This window comes from Leptidea sinapis, chromosome 27 (assembly GCF_905404315.1).
Source record: "Leptidea sinapis chromosome 27, ilLepSina1.1, whole genome shotgun sequence".
Lineage (NCBI taxonomy): Eukaryota > Metazoa > Arthropoda > Insecta > Lepidoptera > Pieridae > Leptidea > Leptidea sinapis.
The window spans coordinates 2,191,616-2,215,352 of NC_066291.1; the positions used below are offsets into that span (position 1 = coordinate 2,191,616).

The following is a 23,737-nucleotide window of genomic DNA, read 5'->3' on the forward strand; positions in this document are numbered from 1 at the left end:
ATTTGTTAATTTTCAGTAGCAATGCCACTCGCTGACTGGGAAGGAAAACATCGTGAGGAAACCCGTAGCTTAGTTGGTTCCATACGTATTGAAGCTGTCTTTCCTGCGGATTACGCCGACTAATCTGGAGGATGGGATAGGTGCTGGGCAAGCCTGTTCCATCTAAAAACATATGTCCCAGGCATAAAAACATATGCAGCGTCCGAGTGGTCACTTCACCTATCTAGTATAGGTAGAAAGTTACCACTGGACGATGTTAGATCATCTAATATAGATGTATAAGGCCTATATTATTAGGTACAAACCTATTACCTAGGTACATGGTATGTATGTACTTAGGGAATAGGTTGTACCTACATACCTTCATTATATTTATGAAAATGAATATTATAATTATTTTACTATGTTATGTAAGCGATGCATGGAGCAACTACCACAACCCGAGAGCTAGACAGTTTTTGACTAAACAATCTTTCAGGCGTGAATAACCCATGATGTCCGGGAAATGGATTCATCACATGAGTACTCAAAGCAAATGCGCCATCTCCTAGAAATACGTAGGGTGTAATAATGTCACTACCTGGGAGTGAATTAAGTTGCGGTAAATTAAGACTTTCAGTAGAAATTTTTTCCCACAAAATGCTATTATTAAATACTCCTCCATCACTAATCCATCCCTTGGTACCGATATCAGAATACAGGAAGCTGTAATCGGAATCTACTAAGGCTAAAAGAACTATGCTGAATGTTCCTTTATAATTAAAATAATCTAATGCACTATGAGATGGTGCTTGTATAATTATGGGAAGATCAAGCGCGCCTAGGCAATGAGGGAATCGGAACTTCTCTGCTTTACTGAGCCATTCTCTTTCTGTGGTTGGAATCTGAAAAAGTAAAAATGTTGTGTTAATTACAGGTATTCCCATCAATGAATGAAGATCCTAGTGCTGAAGAAAAGCAATTAGACGCTAATAATAGTGTTCAGCGCCCCGTACATATCCCAGTACAAAAACGACGTTGCCAGAAACCGGTGCAATTGGCAGAAACCTCTACCTTATAAGTTAAAGTCATATTCTGCCATAGAAAGGCAAGAGCTCATGTATGAGATCGATGTTTTGCTTTTAAAAAAACGAAAGCGTAATGTAGTGTCTTCAGGATCACCATCCCAAATTATCCTTTCTCGTCCATCATCTTCACGAACTATGTACACTGATTATTCCCATCCCAGCCCAACAGAAAATAGCTACTATTATGCCACTTCTCCACAAGTCATGTCAACCGATTCAGTAAATTCATCTCCAAAATTTACTGTAAATGTGGCTTCTTCTTCAGCTATGCATTATAATTCTCAATCTCAACCATCCCCCCAACATAGACAGTCTCTGAATATTCTTTCCCATGCATGCTATGAAGGGAAATTGTTTGAAAATGGGCAATAATTTATAAACTACCTAATTACCTAATAATTAACCTAAGTACCCTAATAAATAATAATTCTGACACATTTGCATGAGTTTTATTTTCTTACGTTAATCGAATTTTTCAATCATTTAGAGCCATACTTCAATAATCATCTTGGATATACTCTGGGAAGATACTTTGAAGCTATAATGCAAACTTCTGTGGTTATCACCAGTAGCTAAATATCTTAAAGTGATTGCAAGTCGTATTTTTACTGGTATTGGATCTCTCCAACCAGTATCCTGTTTTGCAACCAGTGAAGATATCTTTTGTACAAGATATTCGAAATCGGTAGTAGACATGCGAACAAAGTTATCAAATTCTCCAGATGGCTCTGCTTGAAGGTCAGCGAGCTGATTGTTCATACTTTGTCTGAAAAAAAAGAGAAACTGAACCCTCATGAACCCTCACTTCTATAAAATATATAAATAAATACATACTGTGTATATTTAATTACAGTACATTTTTCATACACTAAAAAAACATCATTTAGTTATACTAAGAACTGACCTGGTTATATTTCGGTGTATAGTCAGCATCCACCACCTTCTTTGTCTCCATTTTTTTTTTCAACGACTCTTTTACTGTGCACATTTATATAGTAGTTATACACACTAAATAAATAAACAGCGGCAGCTGCTACTGTTTCAACGACCATGGTTTATGGTGACACACGGTAGATGTCCACAGGCCAAATGTTGCTAATTAAAGCAGTCGTGGAAAAATTAAGTGGCAATCACCATTCTGTGATTGTCCATCATGGCCGACAGTGTAGACGGCTACGCAATCATGGCGGCTATCATGGCCCATACAGCACGAGAAATCGATTCATCTGTACAAGGTCTGCAATTAGAAACCATTCATCACGTCTGTTAAAAAGTTTTCTCAGGAGGCAGTACAAAATGCAAAGGCATAAATAAACAAAATGGCAATCTTGAGGCTTAATCTCACGATAGTTGAATTTATTTATTTGTGTAGCTAGTTGTTGTGCAATTGAACTTAACTTTTGTAGTCGTTTTAATTCATCTGCTGATTTGACTGAAAAATGTTGATAGTAAATGCTTTTTGGTATATTAAAATTGGTAGGTTAACTTAATTCAGCATGAGCTATTTCTTTTTCCTTAAGCTTGGAATTTCCATTCACATCAGGTGAATGGAATTGACTCGTCGACGGTTAACATAGCGATTGAGGAAGTCCTTGCTTTCTCTTGATATTTAACTTGCGATGGCCTTGCCCATTTATTTCTCCGTCCACTACTTGCTCGGGAACAGCTGATAATTGTCAATATCAGGTTAAATCTTTGACACTTGGCACTTGGCAGTTGACACTCGATGATCGATCGATATTGATAGGTACCTACTAATTAATTTGTAAATAGATAATAGTAAAATATGAATAGTGTGAATTGTGATTTGTGTTTGGGTAGTTGCTAATTTTAACTTTGAAACGTGTTACAATATTTGATTGTGATTATATTTTATAAGTTGTTGGTGTCTGGTGACTAAGACGTGACTGATATAAAAATCAATACCAACTAAATTATAAGTATTTACATATTCAAAAAATTTTATTCACTAATTATTAGAGCAGTGTAATAATTACCGTGTAACAGTTCGTGTGGCTGAAGTGTTGCACTTAGTGACTTAATGGAAAATATGAATGGACATAAAATTGAAGAAGGTATTTATTCCATTTATAAATATTGAAAAAAAAAAATACAAAATGTCATTTTATTATTATTTTTGGAATCAGCAAATCAATGTATTAAAACATTTTGCGTAGTAAAAACAATTACTTTCACATACGTTCCTAATTGATAATAAGCGCAATAAATAAAATATACAGTATGTTAGTATATTAAAAATAATCATTTCAATAACACTTAGTATGTATCATGTATTATCAAATATCAATATAGTTTTAATTCATCCTTAAACAATTAACAACTAATAAAATTGTTTTTATATAAATAATGCCTTTTATAGGTTTTATTCAAAAAATAATTATTGTTCTTTTAATATTTGAGGTGTAGCACTTTTATAGCCTTGTCCAAAGTCTACCTTATCTTTTGTACCGTTATAATGTGATAATCATCATGATAAACTTCAAGACATCAAACATTAACCGCCTGTTTGCTGCCATTGCCATATGGCAATTGCGTGAGACCACCGTTTCGTACTCTGTTATAAAATTAGCACACAAGACATTAATTAATTAATTTAACAAATTAATTAAATTTTTTAAATTAAAAAAATTAAATTAATTTTACAACATACAGGAAACTTAAGGAAAGAGTTAATTTTTAACAAAATTCTTTTTCTTTCTATTCTACTAAACCTTAATTGATTAATTCTTCAAAATGAATACCATTGTTCAAAATATTGCTGGATTTGATGTCATTATTATTGATTCCATTGAGATTGACGGATAAAGGGGGTAAGATTTGTTGACCTCAATGGCCACAGAATAGGAGCATAAGTTGCAATAACATTTTATTGAAACTGCTGAGTCAGTACCTTCATTACTAAGCAGCTAGTATGGGGTGGAGCACCTTCTTAATGAAATGCAAAAGTAGGTTTTTTGCAAAGGCAAAATATCCAGTTCTTCAAGCAGTTCATCTAAAATTTTGACAAAGTTTATTCTTTCATTCAAAATACCACATCAACAATGAAATGAAAAACACAGTTGGCACTGGCCTTTCATTATCTGTCAAGAGGTACTGCATGGCCAATAATGTTTATTTTTTAATACAACCAGTTGCAAAAGTCAAGACATCTTTTGTTACTCATGGTACAACTTTTGCAACAGTTTATTATAAAGCTAGTAGGTATAAAATTTATAACGTATGTAGATATATAAAAGTAATATTTATTATTGTATTTTCTTAGAACTTTACATATTGCGTACTTCAATTGTTTATTTTTTTCTTTTTCTGTGACCTTTTGGCTTTAACGATGATGCAGAGGTTGCGGGTGAGCTAACAATATTGAGTATCATTTCGAACAAAATACAGGTGTGAATACTTTTAAATTTTATCCTTATTAGTGACACATTTTTCAAAATCAACTGGTTTGATTTCTGTCTAGGAATATTGAGTTTTCATAAACCAATGATATAGTTTAGTTTTTATGAAAATTGGGTCCGAGTCTGAATATGTTTAGCTATTCCTCTGATTTCTTCATATTTTCGGATTTTAACATCCGCATCCACTTGAAAAATTCATCTGCATAATATATATATATATATATATATATATATATAATATAAATTCAGATTTCGATCTTTGACTAAAACTTCTTGTCAGACCTGAGGTTGGACTAGCCAAACATGTAACATTAAGAAAATGCTGCTTTTATTAATTTATTTAAAGCCATTACTTAAATCTAAACTATAGGAAGAAGTAATACATTAACATATCTCTGTATGATCTATATGTCTAATTATTTGGATAATAATTAAAAAAATGGCACTATTAGGGTTAGTAGTGTCTAAGATGTCGTTATTTCCTTCATAAAATGATGAATTTGTATATCTGAATGTCTTGTACAGTAAACGTTTATTTCAAACCAAGCCCAAAGTTCAATAAATTAACCCAACTTTTTAAAACCTCTTTCAATAATATCTTATAAAATAAATAATAATGGCAATGTAACAGTGTTTTTTCGTAGTCTTTAATAAAATATTTCGGCGGGTCTTTAATAGGTGGAGCAACAGCTGTGTTGAACCCAGGCTAAACTGTATAGTTTGTTGTGAATTATTTTGTAGTTTTCCTCGAAGTTTTTCCTTTATTTTCGGGAATAAGTAAAAATCGCAAGATACGAGCTACGAGATATACGCCAGGTGACTCAGTGACTCCACGAGTGACGTCGCCAAATAGTCGAGCGTTCGTTGTCGTGGTGAAGAAGGACCCTACTGCGATGCCGTTTTTCGCGAACTTTTCCAAGATAAGTGGCAAACAATTGTAATTTTACCATTCTACAGTACCTCCTTTTCGATCCTCTAAAATAATTGTCGTGTAATTACATTTTCTGCCGAAGAACGGAGTCAATAGCTTTTTTTCCACGCTTAGACCTCTCTTCACTTTAGTTGACGACTCCTTGAAAGGAAACACCCACTGAGCAGACTGTCTTTTGATTTCGCGATCGCAAAAGTAAAAACAGCTTTCGTCACTCCAAAGTATGTTGATTACAGCATTTGGGTCGCCTCCGTTAAATCTTTCAACCATTTAACGGCACCATTCAAAACGACAGGGTTTTTAGGCCTGTCAAAATACGAGGTATAGGCACAGGCTTCCTGAACGCTAAATGTTCATGTAGGATTGTGCATAGACTCATACCGATGTCTAATATAATCGCAGAGGTCACTCTATCAGTATATATTAAACGCCGTACAACACTCATGTTATCTTCAGTCGTCGCCGCAGAAGGCCGTCCATCATGAAGATTATCGGTGTGATTAGTGCGACCACGTTTTAACTGATTAAACTAATTGTAAACAGTTAATTTTCTCGTGTTTAATTCATTGACGCAGACAAGTTTCAGTTAGCCAACAAATCGTAAACCAATTATTTACAAATGATTAAAATACATACGTCATATACGTAGGTCACGCTAAAAGAATTGCGTAACTTTAAAAAACAAAATGTTGCGTAACTTTAACAAACAACAAATCCAAAGTATTATGTTTATTGCTTTTCAAATTACTCTCTTTTACATTTTAAACATTTTTTCATGCGATCGAACCATTTTTTAAAACAGGAGGACTACAGATCTGAAGGCATGTTTTTTTACGTGCTGATTGAACGCTATGACTGCCTCTTCGGAATGGGTAAAAGTGAGACCTCTCATCAAATCTTTGATTTTGGGGAAAATACATAAATCACAGAGTGCTATGTCGGAGCTATGTGAAGGATGGGTGACGACGAGTTGTACTTTTCCGGAAGCTAAAAATGACTTAGTTTTGATGGCTGTGTTTGAAGAAGCTTGTATAGATGTAGGACAACGCGGCTTTTTGGGAAAGCTTTCGCCTTTCGGGAACTTTTTTTAACACCCTGAGTAAACAAATGGTAGAATACCACTCGACATTAACACTCTTTTATCTTCGAGTGGAATTATTTAGATGGGACCCGTAGCTGAGCCTAACGTTTCTCGCCTGCCTCAGTTTTGTTGGCCTGTTCTCATTTTCATAAAGATAAATCTACATTTCGTCTCCTGTGACAATGTCATAAACAGCATTAGAATGTCCGTGGTCGTACTTCATTAGCATCTGTGAGCACCATTCCACGCGAGCCCGCTTCTGCTTCGCAGTCAGTTCATGAGGGATCTAACGACAACAAAGCTTCCGAACTTTCAATTCTTCGTGTAAAATTTTCTGAATTTGGCTCATACCAATCCCCAATAGTCCCCGAATAGTCTCATAGATAATACGCGGGTTTTCTTCAATTAGCCGCTTAACAGTAGCCACATTATTTTCGTTGACGGCAGTTGACGACCGCCCATCACGAAATTCGTCATGTAAAGAATCCCGACCTCTCTCAAACCATCGCCACACGGTGCTCAAGCAAGGTGCTTCTCTCCCAAAAGCATTTTGAAGACGAGCGGCACAGTCTTGCGGAGAGAGAGAACTTTTAAAATAATAAAAAAACATCGCTCTAAAATCTTTTTGACTTAATTCCATTTTCATTGCGTACGTAGAACTTTGATGTGTGATAAAAAACAATTGATAAATGATTTCCCGTCAATTATTTTTTTATAACTAAGAAGGTTGCAACATTTCAAAAAATATAACATTCTAAATTCAAATAGTTCCGATTAGCTGGAAGTATCCCCATGTATACTCAATGGTATTGGCAGAACAAAGAGCGTACTTGTTTATAGCGGCTATGCTTAAAATCTTTCAGTTTCACTCACGTTGTCTACACTAATGTATATGCTATACTGCACTTATACATAATATAATAATATAGCCTCTTGAATTCCGTCCTTACTAAGGACTCCTATGTAACAATAATACATAATTTTTTTGTACATAATTTTAACTAAAGGACCTCTCGACGCGTATACGCCTCTTCCATCTCTCTGCACTTTCCCCTATCTTGGGCTGTTTACATCCAGTCTTTGTTTGCAAATTTTGTAAGTTCTTCTCCACAACTTTCCAAAGGGTGACCTATCATAAATGTAAAAAATGACAAATCTTATAACTTATTACTTTTGGTTCCACCATTTTCCATCTCCTATCTCAATTCTAATACAGATAATGGTTTCGTTATAGTTTGCGTTCTACAATTTCTAAATGAATACCTGTGAAAAAATCCTATAAAGATGGTCAAATTAAATACCATCAAAACCAAAGAATATAATAATATATAGGGAAAAGAGAGCCCTCTCTACGCATTATGAGCTGTCTATTTGAAAACTAGAGCCATCTGGAGATTGGCCCCGAAAATAACTATATATATGCTCGAAATTATAAAATTAATTTTTAATGTTGTGACGCAATTAAATAACTAACTCTACTTTTTAATGTAGGTATTCCAATTTTTTACCATGTTGAAATTGCGCGTAGAGTTAGTTATTTAATTTTGTCACAACATAGAACATAAAGGATAGATTTAGTAGTGTAAATATGCAAAATGGAACACGAGAGCTACATACATGCGCAAACGATAGAAATAACCGCCATTTTATGACCATTGGGCAGTGATACAATTAAAGAAAAGTAGAAAGGTTTCAAAGCGAGTGACAGCTGACGAAGCTTTCATTTTCGGGCTAACTAACAGATGGCACTACAGCCTTCTGAAACCGTCACTATAAGGCGTCTGTCCCAAGCTCAAGAAAGTTAGCCCCCCAGATTTAATTATAATATAATTATTATAATAATTTATAATTTTTTTTTATTACATCGTTAGTTCGCCATTTGTTCTTGATTGTTCTCTGTAAACATTTGTTTGTTCTCGATTTATTTATTTAAAAAAAAATTGCAATTCATTAAAATTGGTTAGGTTAGGTTATGTTAGAACAGTTAAAACAACGCACGAGCCGAGCGTAGCGTGCCGCGGCAGCGGCCGGCGAGTGCCAGAACCAAATAGTAGGCGTTTCCCGCCATTAACAGGGGGCGGGGGCTAACTAAAGGGTATGTTTTTAATTAATTGTTTTTAAATAAACAACAATTTATAGCGAACAATTAAGAACAATCTACGAACTCACGATATGCGATTTTGAAAATTCAAAAATAGAAAACATTTTTTTTTGGTGGGGTAAGTTTGATGAGCCTCTGTCCCACCCCTGATCTAAACCATCGGACGAACAGGTTCACCTCACGAGGAGACCAATCGATAATACAGCAATTCATCTACATACTACAGTTATGACCGTCAGATGTGAAGGAATGAATTCTAAAACATATTCTATATAAATTAAGGTCATGTCGAATCAGTGACAAATTATTGTGAAATAAATTGGTTTATTGATGTAGTTATTATTAAAACTATATTATTATGTTGTTTGTGTACACTAGATAATTGAAGGATACATTGTACATGATATAAATCATACAGTTAGTAAACATGATTAGCTCTCCTCCTTTCGCTTTAATTTGATAAAAAAATTCCAGTTTTTTAAAACAAAATAGTTTCTCGATCACTGAATAAGTTTTCGATTACGTACTTATCACTACATATTATAAAGCGAATCGGCTACGTCTGTTTGCGATAAACTCAAAAAGTACCGATTGTCAGGCTGTTTTCACCAATGGATAGGCGAGATTCTCGAGGAAGGTTTTAGTATATAGTTTGTTTAGGTTTTGTATATATTTTGTATGCATTAATAATATTTGTTACAAGTGTCAAAAAATAAGCCATCTGTGAACTATCAACGAAAACGCTGTCAAAACCCATTGAGATATAACAAAATAATGTATTGTGGAATTTTTGTGTAACTATATAGTTCTACAGAAAAGTCATGGCAAGCGATGGCATAATAGGTATGTCTATTTATTAAGGATAATAAGCAAATTTTATAAATTGGTAATGTAATTAAGCTGTTTACCCAAAAAAAACCGAAATTAATCCTTATTAGTTTATTACTACATATTATTAAACCATTAATTTCTAATGGCCTTAGCACAGTAGACATATGTATCAGTACGGAAACTAAGCCTTGTTGATAAAATACTTACCTACATGCGTACTCTCCATTGAAGCAATAGGGTTGTCAGGTTATTTTACTAACCGACTTTAAAAAAGGAGTTTTGGAACGAAGTTCCTTATGGGGCGTTGCGGAGCGTAATAAAGTAAAAAGCGTAAGATTTTTATGTATCCTAGGGTATGTTTGATAGCTATACAGTGTATACTGCAATATTATAGTCTTAATGATGACTGTTATGTGATATTTTAAACAACATTTTATTGAATGTTTTTCTAATTATTTATGGAATATTTTTTTAACCGACTTCAAAAAAGGAGAAGGTTCTCAATTCGTCGGTATGTTTATTTTTTATCTTTGTTACCTCAAAACTTTCGACTGGGTGAACCGAATTTGATAATTCTTTTTTTATTTGAAAGCTGGTGCTTCTCCTGTAGTCCCATTGTAATTTGGTCCAGATCTGACAATGGCATCCATGAGAAAACCATAAAAGTCTTAAATTTGCTATACATACGTATAGCAAAGTGGATGATAAATTTACGAATAACTCAATATAGCGCCAACCGATTTCGATGATTCTTTTTTTTTTGGAAAGGATATACTTCAAAGATTGTTTGGTGAGAGTTTGGTTAGGTTCTGATTACGGAATCCATGATTGAATTGTTAGTTAGCGTACTTCAAATTCATTAAAAAGTATAAAAATAATTGCATTTTTTTATACAATCTAATTAGTTAATCTAATTCTAGTAACGATTATTGTAATTTTTGGAGTCGGTGTCATCCAAGATAGGTTTGTAACTACATACATAGTTATAGGTGAGATGTGCTTGAGTTGTGAGGAGGCGAGAGGCGAGAGCGAGTCGCGGCGGAAGGACACCGATTCCAAAATGACAATAATCGTAACTAGGATTAGATTAATTAATTAGATTGTATTAAAATACGCAATTATTTTTATACTTTTTAGTGCATATTATATCTATTGTTTTGAAATAGTGGTTTTGAAGTCGGTTGTGTTTTTGTTAATTTATTTTTAATTTTGATTTTTTTTAATATTCGTTGAAATATTTTATTTGAAATATTGACGGGAAACTTGGAAATATGTGTTTTTAAACTTTGTCCGTTGAAGTTTCACTTCTACCACAGTCTTAAGAAACTCTTCCCTGCAGTCATCCCACAAACATGTCAAGACGGGGCAATGCTTGTTTTAATTTTCTAGATTTTTGGGAGTAGCAATTACAAATATGACACCCATTTCAAGTTTCAAGATGACTGATCTGACATTTTCAATAAATCGGGAGAGTCACACAATTTAATTTCAAAAGTCCAGCATTATCGGCTTCAACACCCTCGAGAATCATGAAAACAACACCTATAAAAAAAAGCTCATAATTTCATGTAGTTCCAACTTGGATTTGTTCCATTTCAACAGCAATATCAGTTTCAACATCCTCAAAAACTATGAAAATGACGCATTGAAGAAAAAATTGTCAATTTCATTTTGACGGCACTATCTATTTCAGCACTATCAGTTTGAGCACCCTCAAAAACCATGAAAACGACACCCATGATGCAAAATTGACAATTTCATGCAGCCACCATCTTGGATTTGCATTCTGACACCACTATCTATTTTAGAAACCCTCGAAAAACATGAAAACGACACGCGTGACGAAAATCTTGATAATTTTTTGCAGCCGCCGTCTTGAATTTTTATTTTGACAGCACTAGCTGGTATTGGTTTCAACAATCACGAAAACCATGACAAAACACATGTAGGTAAGTATTTGTCCTAAATAAATAAATATAAAAAACATACTAGATAACCATTAAACCACACTCATAAAAAAATTATAATAAATATTGCAGCCGCCATCTTAGTGTAAATTGTGAATTATGTTCACGAATTTATTATAATCGATCTCACGGACTTGCAATTCGAATACCTACGAATTATAATAATAATATAACAATAAATAATTCTTATATAGTATACTACTTTATAGTTTAAAAAACGAAAACTGGATTTTTAATACAGCCAAGTTCAAGTAGCTGTAACTTAAAATAACAACGTGACACTCGACTTTTATTGACCGCGAAAACCGCTTAAGGGCCTCGTCGATGCGCATGTTTGTGGGAGTGTGTCATTTTGAGCGTTTGTAGGAAGTTTCCGTACTGGTACATATGTCTACTGTGGCCTTAGTCTACATTATTCCCGAATAATTAGGTACTTACATATTTTTTTCTATTGACAGTAGAAGGTCTGTCGTGTCAGCTAGTACAATTTATATTTTTTAAATTTAAACGTTTTAAATAATAACAAGGAAATACCTAAATTCGCGCACACTACGTCCATATTTGCAATATCATGGATGACGCACTGTGTTCAATGATTCAGTTGAATTAGCGTTCCAATAAATGAACGATTTGCAATGAGCAATTTGGAAGCACCTCACTTCCAACACGTAACTGTAGCGTGCAAGTTTGTCGGTTGTCCTTGTTACGGTCGTTATGACGTAGTTGTATATACATTGTATAGATAGGCACTCCAATTAATTCTATATATCATCTTATCATGAGCAATGTCCGCAGTGCTATATTGTTTGACTTAGTCCGCGTGGAACCGTTACTTTGGGCAAATTTTTTATTTTTTGGGATACTTTGCAAAGAATACACATACAAACTGCTTTTTCCGCTGCTGGCGGTGCTCTTCTACGATACAGCGGGTATCCCTTGTCAGTGTGGACAGTGTCTTTAATAGTATTTCCCAGCGAACTAAAATCTCCTATTTCATCCCCATGTAGGTCAAAGTTTCGAAAATGCTCGATCAAATACTTATAAATTACTTCTTATCAAATTCCTTAATACAAAGTTTTATGGTGTCATCTTCGATAATGACGAACTTCCTTACTTGGAGGGCATTTATTTTTTCGCATAAAAAGTAACATATGTCCTTTTCCAAACTCTAGTCTATCTCTGTACTAAGTTTTCATCAAAATCGGTTCCGAGGCTTAGGCGTGAAAGCGTGACAAACAAACGCACATTCACATTTATAATATTAAGTAGGGATGTACCTACCTAACATAAATTAAAATAAAATTTCTCATTCTGACTAGAATTGGTGGAAAGAATCGTATTTATTATCTTAGGATGACAGATATTATGACCTATTATATCAAAGAATATGTAGTAGTACAAGCAGAGTAGTCACACTCCGCAAAATCAATTAAAGAAATAGGGACTCTTGCGGCCATAAAATAAGGTGTAATTCAGATCGCATCGATGAACGTACATTTATATTCACCTAGAAGTTGCCTCTCTTTCTATCGCGTGACTCTTCTGACGACATTAGGGTTGTCTTCTTTAATAATGCAGGTACCTAATATTTATCATGGTTATTGAAAATATTATTACTTTAAATAAACTTTGTTTTTTATTAGGTCAGGTGAGATCTATTTCGTTCGTGTTCTTGCTCTTTTCAAAAAGGTGTTCAAAATTGACAGCTTGTACCTATTCGACGCCGAAGTCAATAAGTCTCTCTCATTCGCCTACCACAGCCATAGTGGCCTTTATAAGGTATTAGCTCTATTCTAGGTCGCCCTACTTTTTTGATTCTGCTATTATGAGTACAGTTTCACATCAGCTTCTTTGATGTCGACATAGAATCAATGAATGTCCCTCAATGAACATGAATGAATAGGTTTAGGTACTCTTAATGTGATTTGTGTCTGTCATGTTTGGGGGGTTTTTGCTATAATCGCCACGCTTGGCAGGCGGGTTGGCGATTGCAGTAGATGGTGTGCTCTTAACGAAAGATGCTGCATCCTCCGTTGTTTATATCCCTTAGTCTCTTACGATACCCACGGGAGGACATGGGGTGGTGCTATTCTGATGCGACACCACACACAGCAATGGACCGACGTTCTGGTCAAGATCGCTGGAATACGTTGGATGACGGCAGCGCAGGACCGATCGTCGTGGCAATCTTTGGGAGAGGCCTTTATCCAGCTGTGGACGTCTTTCGGCTGATGATGATGAATATAATTTTGCACTTGCACAGCCAAATTGTAGTATTATATCGCTCTTATATAAAAGATAATAGGTAGGTAATAAAATCAATAAGCACTACGTCATAGTGTTCGCAACACAATGGCAACCTTTGAACGCGCGTGCATCTAACGCTTGAGCATTATAACATTGTTCACGTTTGATATATTTAATATATTTTATATCGATTAGCTATGCTAGTATAATAAAACTGAAGAGTTACCTAGTATAGGATGTAGTATGAGCAATTAGGCTACTTTACAACATGCATGCATTAAATATTGCTTTTTTTGAAGCACTCGTGTTTTACTACTCTGACGTAATAGTAAGTAATAAATAATAATAATTTTTACAAAAAAAAAAAAATCCGTAGACATAAGCCGCTGTTATGTTGCGCGGTTAAAACACAGCCTGTAGATATGTTATGATCGTCTCCTCGAATCCCTACTACTCCTCTCTGTTCAGTATGGAAATTAACAGAATAGGTCTCCGTCATAAGTGTTCAGTCTATTGATATATATAAACTAACTGTTTATTTTGGTTTGGACATCTGCAGTGCAGTCCAACATTTAAAAGTCTTTTTTTTATTGATAATAATCATATTATAGTATGCGTATAAAATAACGAAATAATTTACATTAGATTGTACCTACACAATATTATTAAAGAATTTGATTCACGAACATGTACCTACTTACTTAGGTATGACTTTTAATATTCTATTCGATCTTTGTTGAATTAGCAATCAATGATAATATCTTGAACTGTTTCTTGATTTAAAGAAAATTTAATTGCTCTTTTGACCAATCGTTTCTTTTGCAGATTTACCTGCTGGTTACTCGGTGGAAGAAATTGAAATACCAGTGCCATGGGGCCATGTCGCCGGAAGGTGGTGGGGACCGAGAAACAAACAGCCGATAGTCGCGATACACGGTTGGCAAGACAACGCAGGAACATGGGACAATCTTATACCCATGCTTCCTGTTACCACACCCGTCCTAGCCATCGACCTTCCAGGCCACGGTCTTTCCTCTCACTATCCCGAAGGAATGCTCTATTACGTATTCTGGGATGGTATCGTCTTACTGCGACGAATAGTTAAGCATTTCAAATGGAAGAAGGTAAGCCTAATGGGACATTCTCTAGGAGGGGCCTTGAGTTTCATGTACGCGGCCTCTTTCCCTGATGAGGTTGAGAGAATCATTTGCATAGATATCGCCAGCCCTGCTGTCAGGACACCAGATGGTATGGTCGACGCTACTGGGAGATCTATCGACAAAGTTCTGGACTATGAGCATCTAACTGAGGATAAAATCCCTTGTTACGATTACGAGGAGATGATTGATATAGTAGTTGATGCTTACAAAGGTTCAGTGTCCAGAGAAAACTGCAAGGTGTTGATGAAAAGAGGAATAATGCCAACGCCGGTGCACGCGAAGAAAAAGGGATATTACTTCAGAAGAGATCCAAAATTAAAGGTGGCTGTGTTAGGTATGATGTCAATCGAGACAGCTTTGGAATACGCAGGTAAAGTTAGATGCAAAGTCTTAAACATCAGAGCGATTCCCGGGAATAAATGGGATAGATTAGACTATTATCTTCAAGTTGTAGATAAGATGAAGGCCACGGCAGACGTACACTATGTAGAAGTTGAAGGAACGCATCACGTTCAACTGAATTCGCCAGGAAATATAGTTGGATTGATAGAAGACTTCATAGAAGATATATTATATTAAAAAACTATTAATAATACCGAAAATTGTGTGATATTAATTGTTTTACGCGAGTACAAAGTTCGTGATAATTTAGAATTAGCCTAGAAGGCTTCGCTTTATATGAGATCGCACATGAAATGCGCTATTTTATCTTTATTTCAATTTGTTTAAAGGTAAGTTAATAAAGTAGAGAAAAGGAGGATGCATGTATTGTGGGACCCACTGAAAGAAGTGGCGTACATCATGGAAATTTATTAATAATTGTAGAACGTAACAAAACTAAGAAAAACGTAAATCGTAAGTAAGTCTAAAAAAGTGGGACAAAAAAGATATAGTTACCTAAAAGTATAATATAACCTAAAATTATTAATCAAAATCTATTATTCAATTAATAATTTGTATCTTAGGTCTATGCCTAATTACTGTCTGCTAAAAGATAATATAATATATATCTATGTGAAAGTTTGTCCAGCATAATTGAGGATTCACCATTCATTCTTTTTTCAAGCAATCTTTTAAAGATACTTACCTACCGATTTTAGTATCAAATAACGGTAGTAAACTGATTCTTATTTTGAATTACTACTGATTTGAGTAGGTATACATAGTTTGATGGTGTCGGAACAACCATATAAAATATACTGTCATGTCAATAAATGTAGATGACAATTGCGCAAAACGTTCCGTTAATACAAGATGACTTATTTTTTAATCTATCTATATATATAAAAATGAATTGCTGTTCGTTAGTCTCGCCAAATCTCGAGAACAGGCTGGACCGATTTGGCTAATTTTGCTCTTGAATTACTTGTGAAAGTCCAGAGAAGGTTTAAAAGGTGAATAAATAGGAAAATGCTGCAAAATTAAATAAAAATAACTCACGGTTTGACAGTTCTGTTGTGAAACAATTTCATTACGACAACAGGGTGCATATTTTACGAAGTAATTTTTGATGTTATGATATATTATTGACAAATTCATATAAAAACATTATTTTATTTATTATATACAGAACAACGTCTGTCGGGTCAGCTAGTAAATTATAATTATTTATTTCTTTTGACTCCCATATCTTAGCGCCTAAATATTTTTTGTAAAAACATCGTATAAACTTAAGTTTATAATTAATATAAACTTGTACGTGTACGATGCTTCCTTAATTTTTATATTATGTGGGTCCATTCTCGCCATCCTCCTTTACGTATTACATATTATCCCAGTGTGTAAAGCAAATAGTATTGTAATTAACTTAACGTATTTATTACTTTTAGTGAACACTTATTTTGAATTTTTATAGACTTACTATCCGTCTTTTGTAAGTTGTTTTTATCTGTTAATTGTTTCAACGTCATAATATTATATGACATAAAATTACTGAAGAACAATTAGTTTTATCCTTCGGTTAAGGATTGGTCTCCGCTGCGCTCTAACTAGATACCACAGGCGTAGTCGCAAAGTGCGGCAACTAATACAAAACTCAATTGGGGGTACTCGAGCCAGTCTCGAACAATGTGTGCCATTGACGTGCCATATGTGTTGTTAAACTTTGCTAATAATTGAAACTAAAATGCCGGGTTGCGTAGTAAAACTTTGTAAGAATAATACTACAAGAAAAAAGAAAGACACTCGAATGACATATCATCAGTAGGTAGGTATTTTATATTTTTTTACATCAATGTAAAATAACACGAAGCATATGTTACAAAATTTGAAAGATGCCATTGAATGCCAAGATGCCACGCACACAAGATTCTAATAGTTGCCGTAGTAAAAAAACTATTGCTCTTAGTTAGTGCTGTATCTAGTTGGACCAATCCTTAATCTAAGATTTTATCTTAATTATTAAGTAATGCTAGGTATGTTAATTATTTGATATTTGTATTACCAATTTGATTAATTAAAATTGGCTATTGTTAATATAAATAATATTATTTGGAAGGCGGAGGAATTTTTTACATTATTAGTGTTAATATTCTTTAAGGAATTTGTAGATGGAATTTTTTGTTCGAACCTTTCCTTGACAAAGTCTTGGTTTTGTCATAAAGTCAAACTGTATACGTATCTACTTATAAAAAGTAATATTAAATATTGTTTGAGATAATATTTATAAGTTTAATTTAGAGCCACAACTGTTGAACCAACCAAGATTTCATCAAATTTAAATCACTTCACACGTAATTTCGTATTCGAAGTATAAATGTTTTCGTACTCATTTGAATTAGACATTTCCATAATTCGATTCCTTTGTGATGACGAAATACCCTAATTTCAAATAATGTGCTTCTAAAAATGTATTTATGTGCTTTTATCAATGACGATCACATAAAATAGATCATTCAGAGTAAAAAGCGGTGATTTGTAGTGGAATTAGACTTTGGTTTAAGTTTCGTTTACTTAAGTTGAGCAACAAGATACACAAGTATGTCGATGACCCTACCGTTAACCATCACTTTAAAATAGCCTTTTTGGCCTTTCATAAATCCAAAGATAAGGCAGATATTCGCAGTACATTTAGATACAAAAAGTGTGTGTGTACTTATGTATGTACGCAAGAAGTTATACTTCTTTGGCCTAACAAAGCAAAAATCCTTAAAATTATTTATTCCTCGTGCTATTCTACTTTCGTAGAAAGAACAATATTGTATAAATCTTGCAACGATGGCTTTGAGAGTTAATTATTAAATAACGAATACGGCTGTACGGGCTTGAACCCTTTGCCTGTCCTAAAACGATGAAACAAAAAAAAAAACGAATGTCGCACACGTCAGAAAATTTTAGGAACCAACTTCAACCAATTTGACGACCTGTATTATTAGCCGAGTGGTTAGCGATCCTACCTACTAAGCTAGAGCTATTTATGTATGTTTATATGTATGTTTAAGTAATATATTGTATTAAATATATCAATATAGCAAGCCATAACACTGGCTATATATGCCTAATTTGGGGCAAGTTTGTGTTAAGTATTTCAATATTATTATATTATATTACTTTTGTGTTACAGTGATGCGCACGCATCTTAAAATGTCACTCTCATCATTTTTTCATGACGCACCTAAAGAGGTGTAACTTCAAAAATATTACTCAACTGTCAAGTAGTGGGCAGACAATAAAAGACATTAGTTGTGCAATGACTGTTCGAATAGTCGCTATGACCTATTGAACCGGGTCACACGACGGCAGCGTGCAAACCTATTAGCATATAATTAACCAATTAAATTTCATTTCTATTTTATCAACATTTGTTCTTTTATATATTTTATTGTACATCATCATAATATGCTCCATATCTACATTTAGTTAGAACACGGGTGCTTATATGGGTGATGATACGATTTCGTCATGTATGTAAACAAATAGCAATTATTGCTTTTAATTTTGCACTGCTATTGCTGAGTTACATTAGTATATTATGATTCAAGTGAGCTTACTTGCCTAAACACGAGGCTGTGGGTTGCAGCTCGAGTCGTAGGCGAGGGCGTAATTCAGCCGAGTGTCTATGTTCATACGCATTTTTTCAACACACTCGCGAGGAAAAACAAACGCGTATTGCATAAATCGTTCAAACAAAATATGAAAATTATGGGAAATGGCGCTCAAATTATTTTTTTTTGGTTGCGCCAAATGTAAGGTGATTGGTTACATATAGGTATATAGCCATACAGCCTACTTCAAAATTGTAATTTTAGTGATAAAATGCATATATTTTACTTATAACAAATTATTGTGAATTATAAGTAATTTGATATTAATACAAAATTTTTTCGTCTTTTATTAATTTCAAAAATGTAAATGGATTTTTGATTTTGATTGGATTAGATTAATAAAACCTCTTTGTTGTTACAAAAAAAAACTGTATCATCCGGTAAAATTGAAAATGCTCTGTAAACTTAACTTTGTAGGGATAATTATATTATGCACTAGTGTGTAATAAGTATTATTATGCGCGTGCGTGTTATAGGTCGGTTTAATAACGCTCACTTTACGAGCAAGTGTGTTAATATGTTATATTATATCGAATTCCTAAGAAAAATTACTTACGCATAAGTATGTACATATTTCCTGAATATTAACCATATTTACGTATATAGTTGTAGTAAGCTTTGTATCCATGGGAATAGTCTGTGTTAATTAAAAATCATTGGGAACAATTAAGTAGAGGCTGTTGTTGTAATTAGTCTTTTTTAGATCACATAAGAAATTGTAATAGATTATTGTTATCTTTAAACAATCACCTGCAGGCATCGCTATAATATTTAGATCAGTATACTACACATAGTCACTTATTTAATTTCCTAAGTGTTAATAACTTTTTAATAATAATAATAAAACATTTATTTCGGATCAGATCCAATTATATATCTCTGTTAATGTTTTACGTAAAAACTAATGTTAGTAGGTAAATCGAAATTACTTCATATTGGTGTTAAGCCACATCCAACTTTGTAAAAGGGGGTACTCCCGCTGATCTGCAAAAACACCCGGGATAGTGTTGGTGCTGCCGCGGGCTCGAGCGAGCAGAGATGTGCATCTTTTTCGTATAACCGTTCGCTTTCGGTTGTCGAGGCCGCATTAAGGCTGGGCGCAAACGTTCGGAAACCGGATTAGGAACAGGAATTCAGATTGGGAAACCTGAATGCTTTAATTACATAGAAAATATTCAACAAGGCGCACATTATTCTTATTGTTTCCGAACGGAAAAAAACCTAACGTTCGGTTCGTAAGAACGGAAAAAACTGAATGACGTCATCCCGAACGCAACTCTCGCGTACATTTCGGTTCAACCGCCGCACACGCACGGAAATTTCAATTTAGATTCGCGCAAAGCGAGCTTTGTAGCAAGTGGACGTCTGTAGACTCATCGTAGGTAACAAATTTAATTTTCTCTCGTATGCAATTATCAAGCTCATCAAATGATTTCACTGACAATCTGTAGTATTTCAAAAATTCATCTGGGTGTTCTCTTAATCTTGTTCTTTTGAGATAAAATTGACTATCTGTTAATCTCCGAGTATTCAACGGGTGTACCCAGACGACTCCTCTTCTTCTTGTTTAGCGCCAGTAAAAGTGCAATAGTAATCAATTCGTCTTCGTCGTCCATGATAATACTTGCATGTGCTTTCACAAGCGTCTCTATTCGTACTGTTCGTAAAAAAATCCGATTGCGCTAGTCTCACGGAATTCCGAATCTGAATTCCTGATCGAGAAACCTAATCCGGTTTCCGAACGTTTGCGCCCAGCATAAAGGAGCTTCTGTACGGTTTTAGTCTTGGTGAATACCTCGCGTGGAAAATACGTAAAAATGCACAAATAACTATGAAATTTACTGTGGGCAGTCGTGTTATAAAAAAATAATATCAACATATTGGCTCGCGCGGCAAATTAACGTAAAGTCGGGTCAAACATGGGCATAATTTGTACGCATCCTTACAAGTGCCTTGTTTGTGGATAAACTGCTATCGGCCGATTTCAATATTCAGTCGCAAATACTAAAATTCCGTCTCAAATTATTATCTTAATCCATTTCTTGCTTTTGGCATTTTAATAACAGATCAACTCCTTGTTTCAAAACATTTCTATGGTAGCATTTTCTATACTAGGTACATGTGCAAATGAATTTTGCCATATTTCCAGTGCAGATTCATAATATTAATCTGGATTCTAAAATTTAGTGTTAAACTAGAGATCGGATATCGAAATCAGCCTTAACTATTATCACATAAGTGCATCAGACTAAGCTCTGATACAAGGTAAGTCCGGATAATCCAGAAAAACTTCTGAATAATTTTTTTGCTGGCAACAAAGCACGAAACGTCATTTTGTTCTGCCTCCTAACCCACGCTTCAGGCCGCGTCTATGCGTTTCGCTGGATGTAAGTGGTATGACACAAATTATAATAATAATAAACTTTATTGGCAACATATACACTGCTAAAAATATATCATAAATTATAATACATCAAGGGAACTTTTAACAAAAAAGTAATTTTCACATAATATATAAAACTAAAATCATAAGTTAAGCAAACTAAACTTAAACTATAAAAACAACTAAAAAATAATTTAAACAGACCTAGTAAGATTAAAATAGGAACAATTAATTGAGGAGCAGTGCAATCACTTAGTATTGCCAATCGGAGGCCCACTCAGTTTGCGTCGAGCCTTCTGAGCCTCAACACAGATTTTCAGTAGGCACCGTGTTTCGCAGCACGGACAGTGACTGCGGTATATAAATACTACCTACATCTACAATAATTACAATTTAAAAACATATTACTACACTAAAAACAAAATTAATAAAATATGACACTATTCTGATGTTTATACATTTTTATAACACAGTCATAGTTTATTGTTGTAAAACTTCGCGACACGCTATTCGGCCATAACAAAAAGGTAAGTAACATTAATTAAATTTCAAATATTCTCAGAATAATTTTAAACAATAATAGTCGATTGTTACATTATGGATGCATGGGAATATAATATTATAAATAAAATTTGTAAAGTTAAATTAAATTCAAAACAAAACTTAATTTACCGGACTTGGTCTAAACACATGGTCGGATTTAGTATGGCCGGTCCGACGCTTCAGCCGGACCAAATCCGAACATGTGTTAAGGCTTTTAACCTGACGCGACCATATTGAAAATCGGGGTCTGCTACCTATTAGAAATATTTAAGTGTAGCCAATAACTGCGTAAGCTTAAAACACTAAATTATGCTAGTTTTTAACTTATTCATTTGTTTTCAAATAATAATTAATGAAAACGGTTCCGTTCTAAATGGTTTTTATTTAGTTCTAATTATTAAAGAAATGTTTATATTGTTTTGTGTTGAATTGTTATTTGTTGAAATAATCGTTTAAGATGCGGCTTTCCTCATATTAGATTGATAGTTCAAATTTAGTTATAGAACAAAATATGTAATAAAACTAATATTTTAGTAAAACATTCCTATTTAATGTAATATATTAATATGTTTATCATTTACAATCGTCTAATTGTCTTCGGGTGGTGACAGTTTTCGCTTCTTTTGAGTAGCTTTTACCTTGACTGTAGACACACCTTTTGTTGTGGTTAGATTGTTGGTTGGACGATAAAACACAGATATAGGAATAGTCTTCGCTCAAGATATCTAGGTATTTATTTGATATCAGAACGCTTTGCGCTTCAGTTTTGTCTGTTGTTCTTGGTCGCACATTGCAAATTCTTGTTCTGATTCCTGAGATGACGAATTTTCACGGTGACTTTGATAAAAAAAAAATCCCAGACTCAGTTTTTGACCCAGTGCTCTGTGAACAGCTAGATCACTTGGCGTTGCGTAGAGACGTCGCTTCATTGTGTCTCTTCTATCGCATTTATCACGGGGAGTATTCCGAAAAGTTTGACCTGATTCCTGCAGCCGAATTCCACCTTCGCACGACACGCCACAAATTAAGATATCATCCCCATCATCTAGATGTGTGGTGTTTCTCCACATTGCGGCTTTCAAGGAACTTTCTTTCACGTTCAACCAAGCTGTGGAAGAGCTTCCTTGTGCGGTGTTTCCAGGAAGATCCACATGGGTACCTTCAAAACCGCGTGTACACTTTTATACAAGGTTCCTGTGATACCTCTGGTGTTGCAAGAGTATGTGGGTGATCACTGAACATCAGATGACCCGTACGCTCTTTGGTCCTCCTTTTCCATAAAAAAAGACTTGTGACGCTAGTAGCTTTTACCCAATCCGAGATACAAGCGAGGTGCGAATTAAGCGCAAGATTTAGGCAAGTTTTCCCTATTATATTTATATAAGTGGCTTTCCTTATGGTTACTAAATAAATTAATTTTGTTGAAAGTAAATGTGTTTTTATTTAAGGCCTTGCATCTAAGGTAAGTTAGTTTTTATATTATAAGTCATAATTATAAGACATAAGAACGCCATTGCACATGAGAAATGACACCCTGGCCCATACGGCAAAAGAGAAAGCTGATCTCCTTTGCTCCTCCGCTCTTTTTGCCTCCAACTCGACTCTTGACGACAACGGAAAAACACCGCCGACTATCCTGCGGTGTCAGCGCTCTATGCCTGAAGTACAGTTCAGACAGAAAACTGTGAGGCGAGCTCCGTTTTCGTTGGACGTTCCGAAGAGCTTTTTAACGTGATTCCTGCCGCCGAATTCCACCTTCGCACGACACGCCACAAGTTAGGATATCATCCCCACCATCCCGATGTGTGGCGGTCCTCCACAGGGCGGTTTTCAAGGAGCTTTCTTCCACGTACTACAACGCTGTGGAATGAGCTTCCTTGTGCGGTGTTTCCGGGACGATACGACATGGGTACCTTCAAAAAAAGCGCGTACTCCTTCCTTAAAGGCCGGCAACGCTCTTGTGA

General features: G+C 34.6%; 1 protein-coding gene across 1 annotated transcript; it reads left to right on the plus strand.

Annotated features, from left to right (window-relative positions):
• The first annotated feature begins 2,784 nt into the window (after window positions 1-2,784).
• Window positions 2,785-23,205, plus strand: LOC126972844 (probable serine hydrolase). The gene is made up of 2 exons (XM_050819939.1): window positions 2,785-3,142; window positions 14,470-23,205. The coding sequence occupies exons 1-2, from the start codon at window positions 3,109-3,111 to the stop codon at window positions 15,381-15,383; spliced, it is 948 nt and encodes a 315-aa protein (XP_050675896.1). The 5' UTR covers window positions 2,785-3,108; the 3' UTR covers window positions 15,384-23,205.
• The last annotated feature ends 532 nt before the right edge of the window (window positions 23,206-23,737 follow it).

What these genes read in the sequence shown, in the direction of transcription:
- LOC126972844 (XM_050819939.1), top strand. Translation starts at nt 3,109, where the DNA reads ATGGAAAATATGAATGGACATAAAATTGAAGAAG. An exon ending in TGGACATAAAATTGAAGAAG is followed by an intron (nt 3,143 to 14,469) that starts GTATTTATTCCA and finishes TTTCTTTTGCAG; the next exon opens with ATTTACCTGCTGGTTACTCG.